The sequence below is a fragment of the Diplotaxodon limnothrissa genome, linkage group LG1 (assembly GCF_057381915.1).
Source record: "Diplotaxodon limnothrissa isolate DT_005_m linkage group LG1, D_limnothrissa_male_GT1.1, whole genome shotgun sequence".
NCBI lineage: Eukaryota > Metazoa > Chordata > Actinopteri > Cichliformes > Cichlidae > Diplotaxodon > Diplotaxodon limnothrissa.
In genome coordinates, this window is record NC_140596.1 from 17,351,835 (window position 1) to 17,371,800 (window position 19,966).

Here is a 19,966-nt window from a genome sequence, read left to right on the forward strand (position 1 = left end):
AGAATATACTGCGATGTCCTGTTATATTTTAGATAGCAAGAAGCAGATGGCCGAGTTTATTAAACTCCACCGAAACAACCTGCAAATTTCATTAAAATTTAATAAACTATCATCTTGTCTTTATTTTTAGTTAGCACATACCTTAAACACTTAAAGCTGTAAGCTAATGATAGTTATATAAGAGCAGATGCATGCTGGTGCAATAAGCTGTACGTTTTACGTCCAATGGATGCATGATCTGATTAGTCGACTAATTGCAAAAATAGTCGGTGACTAGTCAACTATCAAAATAATCGTTTGTGGCAGCCCTAATTGCTATAGCAACGATATCGCAATACAACATTTTTAAAGCACAGAAGAATTTATGCTGTTATTGTTGCTAATGGTGTGTGAACTGCCACAAATAGCGTGTATAGTTCCCAATTCTCTTCCTGCAGCACTTTTATGTTTACATGATTGTTGAGGTGTCCTAAGCTGCATCGTTATTAAAAAAAAAAAGTCATTAGTGTCACTCGATGTTAAGCTGTACCATTTCTGTTCTTATCTGATTATAAAGAATAAAAATAATACTCAGGAGAGGAAATGATAGCTGTGGAAAAAAATATTGATGAACATCATGTTGGATGGCATTCATAGTAAAACAAATGTTTAAATTTACGTTTAAGTGAACACAGGGTTTTTGAAAGAAGATTAGTGCTTGTATATAGCCTTCATATTCAAAATCTGAAATTTAAAAAAAATTGTCATGTTGTTATCTTCTGCAAAACACTGACGGTCTTAATCTGTCATCTCACCTATTATGACTTCAGTCAGTACCATTTGTTCCTTTTGGCCAGCTGTCTAGTGTTTATTTTCTTTTCCATTTAATTTTGAGTAGCTCAGGGTCAAAAGTTTAAATGTGAGCAATTACTTAGCAGCTCATGCTTGCTGAAAAGGTTCTGCAGCTTTGAAGGATGTAATGTAATGCCACAGGAGGAGCGTCACAGCTGACCAGGGGAGTATCTGGATTCAGATGGTAATAATAGCAGCAGCTGCCATTTCTTGCCTTAGATCATTAGCCTTGACAACTAAGGCTGTCTGCTTTTACAGCCTTGTGGTATGCTCCTCCAACTTACTTTATATAGTGATTGTAATTTTGTAGGCATCCAAATTAAATCAATCTTAGTTTCCTTTGAAATCGAGTTCTAGATTGAAATTACTGGAAGCTCACATCCAAATCCAGACATCCTAATTGTTCAGTTGGGCTCCAAGTGCTGTCTCCTGTCTTGGGACTCCCATCAATTAATGTCTCAAATCACAATGCACAAAGCTGAAACTGAAAGTATAAGTATTTCATATGAGGGTCAGGAAGAATATTGTGATCATGCTGGCTAAACAGTGTAAAACTTGACTGAATAATGGTCTCAGAAATGTCAGTGGTGTTTTGTTTTTGTTTTTTGCTGTGAATCGCTACATTGTATGTTTAGTGGTTGCATGTGGTTACATTTGGAATACTTGCATAGTTGTTAAACAAACAGTGGAAACACGGAGGTCATCCTTTTGTAATGTTGTCCACTTCTGTACAGGATTCATAAAAATGGAGCTCAAAGATGGGTTCGATAAGAGTAAGAATTGATCTACCAATGCATTTTTCATTGTGTTGGGAAGTATTTGGTTACACAGGTGACTAATAGGAAGTGTTCATAAATTGACATTAGTCTTGAGTTTGAACTTCAAGTATCTTGCAGTTAGTTTGGGTGTGTCACTTGTGCTTTTGACCCCCTGGAAACTTGAGCCCTGTGTGCAGAAACAACTCTGAAACAGTAATTGTAAATAAACTAACCTGCGTATCTGGGACAGATCAGTATATGTGTAAAAGCAAATAAAATATAGACCTAGTGTGGTTGATGAATAGAGAAAAAATAATATAGTATTTTTGCAAGTGCTAAAGTAAGTCTTGGAGGTCTCACCTGGGATACTTTAAATCGCGTTAACAACATTAAGCCCCCGATTACGTTACAGCGACACGACTAAGACTGTCCAAATTCAAAGACGCCAACAAATGTGGCCGAGAAATGCGGCCTTCATTTCCCCAGATTTGAAGGATGGGTCGGGTGTATACTTTGTGGCCCAACCTATCCCAGAATTCATAGCACGGCCCTGCTATGAATGTTGTTGTTTCCAACAATGGCGGCAGCTAGTTAGTTTTAATATTACTCTTATTATTCTTTCTGGGTCACAAAATAAACGTTTAAAATATTTTCAGGCGAGAATGTAGCTGTGTAAACTTCAAATATCTGCTCAGTTTATCAAGACACCACATATTTTCAAAAGCGCTCTGACGTTTTCGGAGGCGTCTGTTACCCACCAGCTCTATAGCTAGCCGGGGTTCAAGGCTCACTAGAGCCCATGAGAACACCAGACTCCCGGCAAATCGTTTTCAAACCCACCGCCGTCTATCGCTACTCGGGTTAAACATGATATATAAGTCACTTAGATAACTTAAAAATATTATTGTTTGGCTTTTTTCAGTATTTTATTTGTTCCTGAGTAAATCGGTTTGGCTGAGATTAAAGTTATAGTTTTTACACAGCTGAATAAACGTCAAGCAGACAACTGATTATCAGAAGTGTGAGATGCTTGAGAATTTACTCCAGTGTCCTGTTATATTTTAGATAGCAAGGAGTAGATGGCTGAGTTTTTTAAACTCCACCGAAACATTCTGCAAATTTCATTAAAATTTAATAAACTATCATCTTGTCTTTATTTTTAGTTAGCACTAAAAATTAGGGCTGCTCAATTAATCGAATTTTAATCACGATTACGATCTGGGCTTTCAACGATCATTAAAAATGACTGAGCCGATTATTAGCCCCTCCCTCATGCTTTATTCTCACGCTGCTCCGTGTGGCAAATCGAGCGCACCTCTCTGCATTTCGAACACGGGTCACAACAATTAAGAGGACCCGAGGGAAGCTCGGAAAGCTAAGCAGAAGTTATTTGGAGAGGAGAGGTTAAAAAAAAACAAAAAAAAAAAAACTTCAGTGGTGTGGAAACATTATGGGTTCGCGGAGTCAGACGTGGATCAAGTAGACACAGTGTGTAAACTTTGCTACGGTGTCGTAGCTGCACCACAGAGCAACACTGCAAAGTTCACTAAACATAGATGTTTACATTTTTCATTTATTTTTTTATATTGCAAACATTTGCACTGTTATCAGTATTTGCACACTAATTTATATTATTTTTTAAAGTCATTATTCAATACATTGTTATTGTTAACCCTTCAAGCCGGTCAGAGCGGTTTTGCTAACTATTTTTAAATCCCTGTAGAACCGGAACCGCGTAAGCTAGCGCAATAATTTTTTTTGCATATGAAACCAGAGGAGTTGTACTTACATCTTATGCCATCGGCTTGTCCTCTGTCACGGTTTCCTTCCACATAAAGCTTTGCAAAAATTGCATAAAAAGCGCTTGCAGGAACAAAAACATAATATTCCAGAAACACGCTTTGCCGATCCGATCAGCTGTTCCTAACACTTCCCACATTGAAACAGACGTCAGCGCGAACTATCGCATGTCCGCCATTTCCTGCCCGAAACCGGAAGTGACGCCTTAAAGTATAGGCCTTAAAAGCCTATACTGGTGTTTTTATAAGTCATATTTGACTTTTCTGAATAGTTGCTGGGATGCTTAGAACTCGAATTGCACTGCTGGAAATAGTTTATTTTGATGCACATGCTGTTTTCTTTGCAAATTTGCATCATAGGATTGTTTTTTTGTTTTTCCCGCAGTATATAAAAATTGCTTTATCTCCAAAATAAAACTATGAAGACACTCAAAATAAATTTCCTGTTGTTATTTTTTGCAACTTTTTTGTATTTAAAGTTTTGAGGGATAAACCTCTTAAATTTTTCCAAGTAGAAATATATGTAAAAACAAAACAAACGATTTTCAATTTTTTTGTAGTTTATTGCACTTTTTCGCAATTAATGTAGTTACTATTGACTTAATGCATACATATTATTAAAATAAAATAAATATTAAAATATGGGCTATAACAGTTGTATTGATGTATAGCAACTTGAAATGCTCCCACAAATGACACTACAAAAAAAAAAAAAAAAAAGAGCTCTGGTGGACTTGGTTCTATGGTAGGTCTTAAAGGGTTAAATAAATATCGTCAAATAATCGAGATCTCAATTTCAGTGAACATAATCGTGATTATCATTTTTGCCATAATCGAGCAGCCCTACCTTAAACACTTAAAGCTGTAAGCTAATGATAGTTATATAAGAGCAGATGCATGCTGGTGCAATAAGCTGTACGTTTTACGTCCAATGGATGCATGATCTGATTAGTCGACTAATCGCAAAAATAATCGGTGACTAGTCGACTATCAAAATAATTGTTAACAACATTAAACAATGATTATATAATTACAGCTTCTTAACTTTAACCTACCCAAGTCTAATGAACACCATTACAAGTTCATTTTGGTTTGAAGTCTAAAAGTAGAGTCCTTATGTCACTTCTTTTACAGTGGATCTCAGGACACTTGCTTTTTGGACTCTTATTGTTGTTATCTTTTTCTTTCTTTTTTTCTATTGAGCCCTATTTGGGATAAATGTGATAAAGTGCTTCTTACTAAAAAGACGGTAAATGGTCCCACCAAATAGAAACGCAAGTTGTGATTGTGCAGAGAGCTGCCAACAGAATAGGTTGACCTTATCGCGTTGCTCAGAATAGAGTCAGAGGGATGGCGCACAGTGCTAGTGTTATCACAACAACACAAGTAGGCTTTCCATCAGGGATATTTATTTAAGGAGATATTACAGAGGGACCAAACAGCCCATACCTGTCTAAGCTGTGTACACTTCTTGTTTTTTGATTGATCTTTTTCAGTTAGTTGGAGATAAGACATTAAGAGTAACAGTGCTCCTGTTTAGCATTTAGAGCATTTAATAATATTTGTCCAATTTTGTATTTAGATGAACATGCTTCTTTTAAATGTAGTGTCAATAGAAGTATTAAAGTCTTTGGAGTCCAGAAGCATGCATCTCAATCAATGTGGTCCAACATGAAAGTAGGTCATGGGGGTGCAGCATGTTAGAGGTAACTAGAATTCTGAAATTTGTTATACTTTTTACTCTTTGTTTCTTTTTCCACATAGTTTAGTTTCAGAATATTTTAACTATGCAGGTTTCTGTGAGTTCTAAGTGCTTTACCCTCACTCACAAACATACACAAATGATGGGGGAAAAAAAGAATAAGCCACTCTTAGACAATTGGACATGTGGGATTGATGTTGCTATATAACTTTATTCTTATGTTTATCTGTCTCTCAAACTCGCTCCCTCTCCATTGGTTGCCTAGAGACCTGCAGTAGGATGCATGGAAATGGCAGGAAAAGGTCCGGCAAACCTTTGAGAAGTTAGTCATCTGCTATGTGGAGGTGTTGGTGGGATAGTGCAGAACGGTGAAGGTGTTCTGATGTCGTCCACTACAACAATCTTTCTCTGAACCGTATAACATATGTGGATGTGGTCATGGGTGGGTTGTTGTTAGTGGTGAACAACTCATTGCACTGTCATCAAGGAGGGGTGAGACAACAGCAAAATTAGACTGGTGCCATGGGTCAGTTTTTGTGCACTCAAAGTAAGTTAGTCTAGCCCTTGACCAAGCAAAGAGAAAAATGCTCTGGGAAATTTGGCATGTATTTTCTTTTTTTTTTTCTTTTTTTTTCTGACAGATTCTAAAGTTGAGTTCAAGTGTGCTTAATTGCTCTTTTTTTGTGGTAACATGACAAAAATGGACAACATTATTTGCTGTGGATCTAATTAAATTCTTTCTATTCTTTGTTCTCCACAGGTATGGCCTCACAAGTCTTGGTCTACCCACCACACGTTTATCAAACCCAGACAAGTGCCTTTAGCAGTGTGAAGAAACTCAAAGTTGAGCCCAGCAGCTGTGTGTACCATGAGAGGGCACACCCACGGACTTTTCTGAACAGCAGAACCTTTGGCATTGTGCATCCAACGAAACAAGCCCACTCGTTTGTGAACCGAGACTTGGCAGTGGGCCTGAAAGTGCGTGGAAGACAAGAGTACCCGGTGCAGACGGTCGTGGTGCGTGGTGTACAGAGACAACAGTCCGGTAAAAGAGGTGGTGGAGCACCAGGCCCATTTGTGGCCCAGCAGCAAAGAGAAGCAGGGGTTGTCCAGTCACAGGACAAGGAGCAGCAACAGCAGCAGACAGACATAGCAAGTGGGAGCAGCAGTGGAGCAACAGGGGCAGGAGGAGGAGGAAGGGGAGAGGGTGGTGAGGGAGGTGAAGAGGAAGAGGGCGACAGAGAAGAGAACTGTGGAGGTTTGAACTCAGCTGACAGCTCTCAGCGATGTGGGCTGAAACGTAAAAGTGAGGAGCTGGATAACCGAAGGAGCACCATGCAGATTGTGGAGGAACTGTCAATGTTGCCTGCCATGTTGCAAACGACGACTGTGGGGAACGCAGCCATGACAGCCCCAGCGGCTGTGGGGGCTGGAGCGGGCCCCTCCAAACAGGGTGTAGGGCATGGGGCTGTAGGGGCAGCAGGAGGGACGGGAGGAGTGGATGGAGACTATCAGGTTGTGCAGCATGAAGTCCTCTGTTCCATGAAGAATACTTATGAAGTGCTGGATTTCTTGGGACGTGGCACATTTGGTCAGGTAGTGAAGTGCTGGAAGAGGGGCACAGGTGAGGTAGTGGCTGTCAAGATCCTGAAAAATCACCCTTCATATGCAAGGCAGGGTCAAATTGAAGTTGGCATCCTTGCTCGTCTGAGTGGAGAGAATGCAGATGAGCACAACCTGGTGCGAGCCTTTGAATGCTTTCAGCACCGCAGTCACACCTGCCTGGTATTTGAGATGCTTGAACGGAACCTGTATGATTTCCTGAAGCAAAATAAGTTCAGCCCACTGCCCCTGAAAGTGATCAGACCTGTGCTACAACAGGTAGCTACAGCTCTGAAAAAGTTAAAAAGCATGGGTCTGATTCATGCAGATCTTAAACCAGAGAACATAATGCTGGTGGACCCAGTGAGGCAACCCTACAGGGTGAAGGTGATAGACTTTGGCTCAGCCAGTCACGTGTCCAAAGCAGTGTGTTCCACGTACCTCCAGTCTCGGTACTATAGGTGAGTACAGATATGAATGACAAGATTGTATTTGTTTTTTCATTTTTTTTAATGGGTTCGGTATTAGTTCAGTGCAGTCTTGTACTCTGTATCCATCCCAGCATAATTAGTTTAAAAATGTCTTTTCTCAAGAAAAACAAGGAAATGTCTCCCTACTGCACAACATCCTGTGTATTTAGAAGGCACATACCATAGACTGTGAAAAATTTAAAAATGTGACCCTGCAGTGTTTACTAACAGACTACAAGCTAACTGCTCATCTTCCTGGTGCCACTGAAAAATATGTAAGATGTGGAAAAAAAAGACTTTAAATCAAGTTTAAAAAAAAAAGTGTCTTTGTGAACAAAGATCCACCCTGCATTCTTGCAGGGTGGATCTTTGGATTTAAAAGTTAAGAGGATTAAATATATTATGTTACAGAAAACAAAGGCAAAAGCAAACATTTAAAGATTGATATTATGTGTGCATGTAGATTAAGTAAAGAAAGGTAATGACAGAAGTTGGTGAATGCCATGCCAGAGGCTAATGGGGTTTCTCTTACAGGGCTGTGTATAAGATGCATAGTAGATGTAATGTCTTTTGTTTATGCAGGAAAAAGATCTGGGCTTCTGATAATCTTTGGCATGCAATAAAAAAACAAACAAACAGTGAGACAAATTACTTTTGGCATTATGTTATGAATGCTTTGGTTTGAATAGAAAAACAGGCCTGAAGTGATATCAACTGCTGTGTAAGTCAGGAGTGTCCTAGTTCACTGTTTGGTTTCTGTCTTTCTTGTATAGGAACCTTGAAATGATAAGAGGATATAAATTAGTCTTTTCATACTAATAGGTTCTCAGATGTCAATTATTTGCAATAGCTTGCGTATATATTTCATAAAGACAACTTTCCCATTGAGACTCAATGTTTCATTTACAAGAGACCCATTTCAGAGAAACATTAAAATTACATCAACAATAACAGTATTCTGTACATATGCTTTTAACAACAAGATATTTTTAACTAATATTGTAATTGGGGGATTTGTTTAGCCCAACCACATGAAATTTTATATTGTGTTTGAGATTGGGGGTAGAGGGGAAAAAACGTTCAGTCTAGTGACCCTGTTTAAAACATCTTTTTTGACTTAAAGGCTGTGGGCAAATGATCAAAATGTAAGGTCTTATGGGCAAGTCAAAGAAAGAGGAAATGGGTGAAGTAAATGTGATACATGAGTTTAAGACAAATCCTTATGTAATTGTTAAGCTCTGCTAACACAGCTCACATATCGCAAACAAATGGAGACAGTCTGTGACTGTCACTTTCTCACTACTGGAAACAATGGCTGTATCCCAATTCAGGGTCTGCAGCCTTAAAGTACGCAGCCTTAACAGTCCACAAGGGCCGCGTACTCAAAGACCGCTAAGGCCGGAAGTGAGAGGCTTGTGAAATGGGACGGTCAAGCCTCCGTCGCGCTGCTCAGGTTGCCTAGCAACCATGACACTAACAGCTGGAAACGTTTCATACAGCTTTGTTTGAAAGAAATGAAGGAGAAAATCTTTTGTTCATTTGTTTGTTTGTTTCTACATGAGCTTTGATTTGATAAGTATCTGAGATAGGGCTGCCACGATTAGTCAACTAGTCACGATTATGTCGACTATTAAAATCGTCGACGACTAATTTAATAGTCGACGCATCGTTTGAAGATCACAAAGGACGCAGGAATGAGTAGTAGGATTTAAGAGTGTAATAACGGACTGAAACAGAAGATGGCAGCACTGCATGTACAAGGATGCCAGCTGCCGTTAAACCCCGAAGAAGAAGAAGCTGTGTCCCAGAATTCATAGCGCAGCCCAGCGCAGTTGTCAACAATGGCGGCAGCTAGTTAGTTTTAACTTTACTCTTATTATTCTTTCTGGGTCACAAAATAAACCTTTAACATATTTTCAGGCGAGAATGTAGCTGTGTAAACCTCAAATATCTGCTCAGTTTATCAAGACACCACATATTTTCAAAAGCGCTCCGACGTTTTCGGAGGCGTCTGTTACCCACTAGCTCGTTAGCTAGGCGGGGGCAAGGCTAACTAGAGCCGTGAGAACACCGGACTCCCGGCAAATCGTTTTCAAACCCACCGCCGTCTTTCGCTAGTCAGGTTAAACATATATATAAGTCACTTGGATAACTTAAAAATGTTATTGTTTGGCTTTCTTTAGTATTTTATTTGTTCCTGAGTAAATCGGTTTGGCTGAGATTAAAGTTATAGTTTTTACACAGCTAAAACTGTCAAGCAGACAGCTGATTATCAGAAGTGTGAGACGCTGGAGAATATACTCCGGTGTCCTGTTATATTTTAGAAAGCAAGGAGTTTATTAAACTTCACCGAAACAATCTGCAAATTTCATTAAAAATTAATAAACTACCATCTTGTCTTTATTTTTAGTTAGCACAAACACTTCAAGCTGTAAGCTAATGATAGTTATATAAGACCAGATGCTGCTGGTGTAATAAGCTGTACGCTGTACGTCCAATGGATGATGATCTGATTAGTCGACTAATCGCAAAAATAATCGGTGACTAGTCGACTATCAAAATAATCGTTTGTGGCAGCCCTAATCTGAGACTGAGACCATGGGACTGTGAAATCATGATTATTGGGCTTCACTTCTGTACTGGGCCCTATTTCAGGAAGCCGGTTTAGAAAACTCAGAGTGAAAAACGATACTCAGGGTTGAGTAACCCCGAACTGTCCAACTCGGAATATTCGGTTTCAGAAAGGCTGATAACAATTAGTTCAGTCAACGCAGAGTTGCTTTAACCCCAAATTAAGAGCGCGCACGAGGATACATAAAGCCCTGATTAGTGGAGCACAGATTAAGCGAGTCACCATGGAGACGGAGGGAAAGAAGGCGCGGTTAATGTATCTTACAGCGCTTGAGGCCGAAATTCTGATGGCAGCATATGCCGATAACATGCAAATTCCGCGGAAAAAAAGTAACACAGCCTCAGCTGCAAAAGAACATAGCCGACAGAGTCAATGCGTGAGTGTTAATTTAAACATTGATCTAGGGATTTCCACCCATTTAACACGTTATTTTATTATATTTTATTTTTTATTTTATACATTTTATTTTATGATGTGATGTGAGCGCAGGTGCAACCCAACAGCCCCCAAACGTTCCTGGCAGCAAGTAAAAATGAAATATAAAAATATAGTCCAAACAGGTAAGGTGTAATTGTATTATGAGCCATAGTGCTTGGTCTGTTTGTCCGATGTAAATCAATTGCAGTTAGAGGCTACATTAATTTCCCCTCTGTAAGCACTTATTGAAATTATCTGAGCACATTACAAGTACATATTTGCTTACTCTGTATGCTCAAATGTGACCCGTTATAGCCAACAGAAAAAAAAGCGGAGGCCCGGAAAACAGGTGGGGGTCCTCCACCACCACCACTCACAGAGGCTGAGCAGTTGGCTTCCACATTTGTGATAATGTTGGCAGCATCACATATGATCTTCACAGTGCAGAGAACACAAATTAGCATCCATTACTATAATGAAATAATTTGTTAGTTTGAAATGCTACAGGGAACTATGTACCTGTACATTAATGCTGTGGAAAGACTTCCTGTTCACATAGTCTCCTTCATTTACTGAAGGAGCAATGATTGGAATGTGAGTGCCATCTATACAGCCAATCACGCCTGGGAACCGTGAAAATAAATGTAAAATTTAAGTAGTAGTTCAAATATCACCACATCATGAATTAAGTTTCGTTCATCCTGATACCTGCAATTTTGTGGAATCCCTCTTTGATAAATCTTGTGGGTCTATGACCGGGGAACACCACAAACGAGTACAGGAGACGTTTCAGTGCAACTGTAACATTCCTGACTGCCCGACAGACGGTAGCCTTGGAAATGTGCTCAGCATCACCAATATTATACAGAAAGCTCCCGTTTCCAAAAAACCGAAGTGCAATACAAATAATATGTAATGAACTGAGAGCATGTCCGCGATGTGTCACATGAGCAATATTAGGCCTGAGGATGTTATTCAAATAAATTCTAGATTGTGCTGAAAAACGGTAACGTTCACACAGGAAATCATCAGGAAATGATAAAATGACCGAACGCGCTCTAATCACTCTCTCCCGGCGGAGAGCTCTGCGGAGAATTTGGGCTTCAACATCTACTGGCTCTTCAAGTAAGGAGCACGCCATGTCTGACACTTCCTACAGTCAGGTTTCTGACAAAGAGGCGGAGAACGTCAGGGTTAGTTGAAGTAAACCTGCTAGGGGGCAGGTTAGCTTCACGGAGTGTGTCGTCATAGTAACTCACTCAGAATTAATCTAAACTCGCTTTGTGAAACTGAAAACCCAGAGTTTTCGTTAACTCAGGGTATACTTACTCAGAGTTTGCACTAAACCGGCTTCCTGAAATAGGGCCCAGAACAGTCATTTATGATTAGCTAGTAAATAACAATTAGCTAATGTTGTTCATGAGACTAAAGTCATCTCACTTTGGTAATGTAAATATAATATGGCCAATATTAAAGTTATAATTTCAATCATTATTAGTTATTACAGCAGTGAATGAACTCTGTTTCAAATACTGAGCTTCAGTAAAGATTCAAGCTGCATTTATTTATATTATTTATATTTCCTGTCACCTTAAATCTTCACTCAAAGACAGGTTTCTTTGACACTGTATATATAACTGTGTTATATATATGAAAGACAAATATTGTTCTTTTAATATGTTGGCATTACTAAATTTGTCTCAGTGCTTACTTTAAATATCCATAAAATCATCACATTCTCTGTAAGACTAACGTCAACTATTGAACGGCGTATATTTTACAGTAAAGGCTAACGAAGTTGGTACAAACATCGCTAATGTCACATAACTTTGCCGACATGTGGCCAACAGTAATGTTTTAATGTTCTTTGTTATTAAACATTCGCACATAAATAAGTAACATAATATTCAGTAGGGCTGCTCAATTAATCGAATTTTAATCACGATTACGATCTGGGCTTTCAACGATCATTAAAAATGACTGAGCCGATTATTAGCCCCTCCCTCATTTATCCGCGACACCTTAAAGGCCGGTCCGTGAAAATATTGTCGGGCATAAACCGGTCCGTGGCGCAAAAAAGGTTGGAGACCGCTGATTAAGAGGACCCGAGGGAAGCTCGGAAAGCTAAGCAGAAGTTATTTGGAGAGTGACTGCCGTTGGTTGAAAAGAGAGTTTAAAAAAAAAAAACTTCAGTGGTGTTGCACACTATTTTATATTATTTTTTTAAAGTCATTGTTAACCCTTTAAAGCCGGTCAGAGCTGCATGCTCCGTTTTGCGTAACTATTGTTAAATCCCTGTAGAACCTGAACCGTGTAAGCTAGCGCAATAATTTGTTTTGCATATGAAACCGGAGGAGTTGTACTTACATCTTATGCCATCAGCTTGTCCTCGGTCACGGTTTCGTTCCACATATAGCTTTGCAAAAATTGCATAAAAAGCGCTTGCAGGAACAAAAACATAATATTCCAGAAACACGCTTTGCCGTTCCTATCAGCTGTTCGTAACACTTCCCACAGTGAAATGATGCACATGCTGTTTTCTTTGCAAATTTGCATCATAGGATTTGTTTTTTGTTTTTCCTGCAGTATATAAAAATTGCTGTATCTCCAAAATAAAACTATGAAGACACTCAAAATAAATTTCCTGTGGTGGGAAACTATTTTTTGCAACTTTATTGTATTTAAAGTTTTGAGGGATAAACCTCTTACATTTCTCCAAGTAGAAATATATGTAAACAAAACAAAAGCGATTTTCAATTTTTTTTGTAGTTTATTGCACTTTTTTGCAATTTATGTAATTACTATGGACTTAATGCATACATATTATTAAAATATGGGCTATAACAGTTGTATTGATGTATAGCAACTTGAAATGCTCCCACAAATGGCACTACAGCATGTAAAAAAAAAAAAATATAAGCTCTGGTGGACTTGGTTCTATAGTAGGTCTTAAAGGGTTAAATAAATATCGTCAAATAATCATGATCTCAATTTCAGTGAAAATAATCGTGATTATCATTTTTGCCATAATCGAGCAGCCCTAATATTCAGTACTTACTTTTAAAAGTTTACTCTTCGGCCACCCCTCTTCTGCCGTTTTTTTTTTTTTTTTTTTTTTTTTTTTTTTTTTTTTCTTCCTCCCCCCGGCAAAATTATCCACACCCACCGCCGCGTTATTCATTCTGGGATATGTTGGGCCACGAAGTCTATACCGCCACATCCTTAAAATTCAGTGACATGAAGGATGCATTTGAGGGCCGCATTTCGAGCAGCCTTTGAATTGGGACAGCCTTCGTCCCGTCGCTGTGACATCGTCAGTCTACTGCCAAGAGGCGCCATCATCAATGTAAATACAGAACACACTTAAGAATAGGAGTGATAGATATAACATAACATCATCTGTCAAACACGGTGGAAGCAGTGTTATGTAATGGGCATCAATAGCTGCCAATGGTACTGGGTAATTGGTGTTTCTTGCTAAGTTTCAGACAAATACTGCAAAACTGATTGGATGGCACTTTGTCACAGTGCAAATAGAGTATGACCCAAAAGCAATAACATTTCGAACCAACAAAGCATGATTTTTAGTTAAAAAAGACAAAACAGAAGTAAGACCCACAAACCAGCAGCAGCTGAAAGTGGCTGAAGGAAATGACCAGCAGAACATCTGAAGGGAGGAAGCATTTTAAAAGGGCCTTGGGTTGTAGACTTCAAGCATTCATAAGGATTTTCATGTAAATATTAAAAACAAGCTTCATATTTAAAATGTTAGCTTTAAAATGTTTAAAATGATCATACTTTGATAATTTGAATAAAAACTGAAAGTCTGCACTTCAGTCACATTTAGAATTGTTGTTTTTAAAAATTCACTGTAGTTGTACAGAAATGAGGTTTCAAAAAATGATGCGTTACTGTTTAAAAACTTGAGAACTACACTTTATCAGAGCAGTTGTCTATTCAAATGGAAAGACTGAGATATGAAGGGCTTCATACTCTTGGTGCTTCTAACTTGGTTTCTTTGCCTGGGATGGTTGAGGATTTATGAGCCACATTCAGAACTGGCTATTATAGTGAGCAGCTTTTGCATAGAATTTGAATAATTGTCCCTGCCTGCACATTCAGACAGTGGAACAGTGTGCATTGCAGGCAATTCTGTACTTTGAATAAAATGGATGCAAATAGTATTTGATAGCTGTATTCATTTGCTTTTACTGTAGATTGTTCTTTAGTGTCTAAAGTGAGAACTTGGCAATTACTTTGACCAATTCCCTGCTCATTGTTTTATGGGAACTGTGGAAAATACTTGCTAATTGCAATTATTCCTTGTATACTCCTTTCATTCCAGGAACTCATCAGGCTTTTGTGTGAATGTTGTTGCGATGCATATACACTTCATTTCAGGAACTTGTTAAAAATAAAAGTGTCAAGGTTCTAGAAACCAGTCTCACCACTTTAATGGTTGCTTGGAAATAATTGCTGCATGTACAGCAAGCCAAGAAAAATACCCATTACTATGATAATGTGTAGATATGCCTGCAACTACACAGCTGAAAGTGTGACTTAGTAACATGTTTGGCTCATATATTTGCTGGTTCTGCTGTTTATTTTTTGTGGACAGAGGTATGACGTAGCACAGGAAATGGTGACCGAAAAAAAATAAAATAAACCGAGAAACCAAGCTATGCATAAAAACAGCCAAGCAGTGACGCAATTAAGAACTGGACTTTCCAATATTTCCATTATTTGTCATCTTAAGCACGGTGGCACGGTGGTTAGCACTGTTGCCGCACAGCAAGAAGGTCCTGAGTTCAATTCCACCATCAGGCCGGGTTCTTTCTGTGTGGAGTTTGCATGTTCTCCCCGTGTTTGCGTGGGTTCTCTCCGGGTACTCCGGCTTCCTCCCACCGTCCAAAGACATGCAACTTGTGGGGATAGGTTAATTGATTAATCCAAATTGTCACTAGGTGTGAATGTGCGAGTGAATGGTTGTCTGTCCCTATGTGTTAGCCCTGCGACAGACTGGCGACCTGTCCAGGGTGTACCCTGCCTTTCGCCCTATGACAGCTGGGATAGGCTCCAGCGCCCCCCGCGACCCTGAAAAGGATAAGCGGAAGCGAATGGATGGATGGATGGATGTCATCTTAACTTCACTGTCTCTCAAAACTGTCTGAAAACAATTTCTGATGCATGAATTTCAATTCTTGCATTTTTTTCATCACAAATACTCATTTAGCAAACCTCTTGGCTGTGAGGGGGAAAAACCCCACTTAGCAGCTGTGAGCTGGCCAGTCAGCCAACAAAATTTTGTGATTTGGAGCAAAATGTATGCTTTCATGAGTTATACAATTCTTATTAATTTCTAATTCTAGCCTTTCCTTCCAAAGTCATAACCGAGCTATAACTGTTTTTGTTTTTCCTCCACACTTTACTCTTTCCATCAATTTGATGGAGGCTGGCTTTTGTCCTATCATTTCTGTTCCTCAGCTCTTTTGGATTCTTTGTATGCTGTTGGAAAGTAACGTCAGGCCTTTCTGTTTTTGTTGTTTTCCTATTTTCCATGTACCTTCTTTTAGAATGCACAACTGTTGAGCTTTGATCAATATTTGATGTCCCATCTTTATCTATCTTTAACATCTATTCTAAGATTTGTCAAACTGTAGCAGACAGGTTTTTTTTTTTTTTTTTTGGACTATATTAACATTTTATTAATTTTTTTTACCTATGTTTGATTTCATTCTCCTGTTACAGCAAAATTGTTGGAATGACAACAGACTAATGAAGTGAAATATCTATTGTAACTCTGTCGTCCCTCTGTAGTTTACCCCTGTGGGACAAGAGTATGCGAAGCACACTATGGGGAAACTGCGTTGCTGAGGGTGAAATTGGAGGGTTGCTAAAAATAGCTCATGGGATGCTGGCCAGTGTGCTTTGACTTCTATAGATGGTGATGCACATAGGCAGCCAGAATGAAATAAGGACAGCTTGAAATACTAGAGAACTCTGACTTACTTGTTCAAGGTCAACTAGCTCGACAATGTCAGCTGTTTTGATTCCCATATGTCGATGCACGTTTCTGTGTTCGCTGTGCTGAATGTTTAGTTCACCTTTCTGAGACAGGAGATGGTGGACACCTCAAATCTATCACCCACTCTTACCAATAAGTTTGACAGCTACACTGACTGCTGCCACAATTTACAAGCATTTGGCCGTTGGCCACTTGTAATTTGCCACTCCAGTTTGCATAGTCAGCAAAGCTGGAGTGCTCACAGCTCCAGGGTAGAATTGACATCTAAAAATTACAGTCCCTCCAATCATCTGCTATTTTAATATTTGGAAATTGGAAATATTAAGTTGCATTTATTTACCGTGAACATATCATAGTAAGTATCCTGAGTCTTTACTGGGAGGAGTTCATTACATTTTCTGTTAGTTCATTAAAAAGCCTCCCCAGGAACAAATACCATTCTCTTGCAGGAAATGTTCTTGAAAAAATGTTGTTGTTTTTTAAATGGGATAAATCACAGACATGAGTGATTGAGACAGGTTTACATTAACATGGTCATTAATTCTGTGAAACAATAAGCTGTGCATTATTCTCCTATCCATGTGTAGAATAGTTGGCCTAAGACTGATGGATTAACTGTCCTTGAAAAGTAGGTCTGTGAGCATTTATTCCATTGGACACTCTTAGAAACTTATTTGTGGGCATGGAAACTTGTGCACACACAAGCATCTTCCATTTTATGAACAAAGTCCTTTTCTAGACTGTTGGGTAAAGGGTTTTTTCTAAGTATTGATGTGGTCAAAGTAGCTTGCACTGGCTTGCAGTCTGTCATTTGGCAAGCACTTAAAAGTTATGCACTGTCGAGACTAGTTCTCATAGTACTTTTTGTGATTCTAAATGCTCTCACAAACAGCAGTAGGTTTGTTCCATTATTATGTTTGTGTCACAGAGTGGTGTGGATGGCTCCTTTTGTAAACTCCCAACGGCACATTTGCACTCCCACCAGAGTGGTATTAGCTGTTGTTGGTGTCACGATGTGAAGTTTGGACTCAGGAGAATATTCCCCAGCCCTACAAACAGTATGATGGTATGAAGAGCTAAAGCTGGTGTTTGTTTTTGGGGTTTTTTTTTATTGGAGCAGGTAATGGAGCATTTTACCACAGGCAATATCAGTAATCCCACAAAGAATGTAGAATCTAATGTTTCAAAAGATTAAATATATGTGAACATAACTCAGTATAGACACTTTGTTTTTTTTGTTTTGATACAAATATTTGAATAATGAACTTTGTAGTATTATTATCAATGCTGTAAAGCTACGGTTCACTAAAACATTGTTCTTTTAGTTGTTAGTACTGCATCAAATTAAATGGTTTTGCTTTTGTCTGTTTGAGTTGGTAGCTTAGAGCGCAAACATAAGGGGGAAAACAAAACTGCACAAAGTTTAGCTTTAAAGCTTTGAATCCAATATCTGCTTTCTACCCTGTTCTATAGTTACTTCGTTTTAGAGAGTGGTATTTTAGGGGTAAGAAAATGTAAGCTGGTAAGTACCTGCAATTTTTCCACAGTCTTCCCAGTGGATCTTAAATATCCAGAGGTATTTCGTTTTCCTGTCACCCTAAGCCCAGAAACAATTTCTTTAGGCCATCTTAAGTACCTTCTTAAAACCATCAAAACGGTAAAAAACACATTACACCTGAACTGGGGGGAAAAAAAGCTTTCCTAAAGCTCAGCGCTATGTCAACACGTTGAATGGTTTACATCTGTAAAACATGTCTGAAAGCTTTGTATCCTTAATCTAAAGCCTTTGCAGATCAAAGTGCAAGTGGTTCCCCCGCCCTTTGTTACACTGACTCTGTGTTTCACTGAATAATGCAGGAAGCTCTGTGTGTATGTGTGTGTGTGGTATTGCAGTTCCTGGTAAAAGCATGCAGTGTGGCTCCATTCTTCCTTCATCGAGGAACCATGTTGTCAGTTCTTCTTTTTAGCTGACCTTATAACAACTGCAGTGTGGTTCAAATAAATGTCTCTGTCACAACAGTTTTACTCAAAGGCTTGTGTGAGCATGCAGCGACAGTGATCCTTCCCTCTTCTAATGTGTAACCACCCTTATTTGCTCTTTTCTGTATGAGCTAGTTGGATATCTCTTTACACTTTAATCCACCCTGCTTTGTCCTCAAAGTAAAGACCCAAGGACTATTTCTGTATTGTGAGATAGTGGCCATGAATAAGAAATAAAGATAGAATTGTTGGTTATAAATAATAAAATATGTTGTCAGTATTTTTTTTTGTTTTTAGGTAGAAAATTGGATACAAATGAAAATGTTTGGGTCAACATCTTAATGCACACATAAACAAATCTGTAAATGAGCTTGAAAATGTAGTTGCAGCTTCTTACCATTGCCTCTGCCTATTTGAGTTTAATTTTATTACTGTAGATGAATGTCATAACTGCAGTGTAGGAAGGTTACACCTTGCATAGTGGCAGGCCTTCTCTGAGGACGGCATTGTTTAGTAGGATGATTTCTGTCAAAGACCAGGTAGCAGTCAGTGCAGTGTTATTAACGTATTAACGCCTTGTTCTGAAGTGACCTCAACAAACCAAATGCTACACATATTTTATGTGTCTATAAAACCATAGAATTGTTCAATCCACACCAATTAACAAATTACTTACAACACAGCACAAACACATGGATTACTTATGTTCTTCCAAGTAAAATTTCTGGTTTTGTCCATAGAAGGTATTAAAAAAAAAAAAAAAAGATAATTTTGGGCTTTGGAAGGTGAAGCCAATGCAGAGGTCTGTAATCTGTAAAAACCTTTCTGATCAGTATATTGGCTCGGTCACCTATTTTGAATCATAATAAATGAAAGATTCTCTGAAAATATTGTCCAGTTCAGAAAGGAGGACTCTCTAAGGCATAGGTGTCAAACTCTGGCCCGCGGGCCGGATTTGGCCCGCAGCCTACTTACATTTGGCCCACGAAGCCATACCAAATTATTATCAGAGCTGGCCTACTGGTATTACAATAGTTTTGCCATGGTCTTGCCATTGGGAGTATATGGCAATGTATTGTGTCGTTTTTCTAATGCAATACATTGTTGATACACAGTTGGCAAATATCTGTTTCTGTTAAAATGTTCAGGCACTCAATTCTTGTGTCTATTTGACTTTGCACCAGTTTAAGGACTTTATTTGATAAGCAGTTATTACTGTAACTGCTGTAATGTTCGAGTTTTTAAAGCACCTTATAAATAAGATCAGTGTAGAAGATGCACTCTGTTTGAGTGACCAGACTGACAAACTGGAATCCACACTTCAACTTTTCCTCATTGGGCCAGGTGTCCTCTTTAAAGCTTATTGAGAATACAAAACTGTCAAGGCAATATGCGAGCTTTCTTGTCAACTAACCTGCTAAAAGAGCACTTTTTCTGTAACAGAAAGGTTGAAATGCCAAAGCTAAAACTGTTATATAAATATCTATTTTTTCTCTTCGTTACTTCTGAAGGTACGTTTCAGAGATAACAGATGAGGCCTTCTGGAAGCTTTGAAGCTGTGAGGAAAGTAATATAATAGTCAACTCGTATCTCACAAATTAGACTTGTTTTTAAACTCATGCACTAGCATTAGTCAACAAACCTAATGGACACTCTTTTGTCTTCTAATGGAGAAAAACATTGTAGGTTTACAGCACACTAAAACATTAGAAGCAGATCGACTGCATTTAATAGCCTGTAAAAGTAAAAT

At 38.7% G+C, this 19,966-nt stretch overlaps 1 protein-coding gene across 3 annotated transcripts in view; it reads left to right on the top strand.

The window, feature by feature from the left end:
* hipk3b (homeodomain interacting protein kinase 3b) overlaps window positions 1–19,966 on the top strand; it is a 48,378-nt gene that overhangs the window by 5,106 nt on the left and 23,306 nt on the right. For all 3 annotated transcript variants that reach the window (XM_085372148.1, XM_085372306.1, XM_085372227.1), the window contains exon 2: window positions 5,851–7,153. In XM_085372148.1, the coding sequence (XP_085228274.1) occupies window positions 5,851–7,153 (1,303 nt within the window). The remainder of the gene's footprint in view (window positions 1–5,850; window positions 7,154–19,966) is intronic.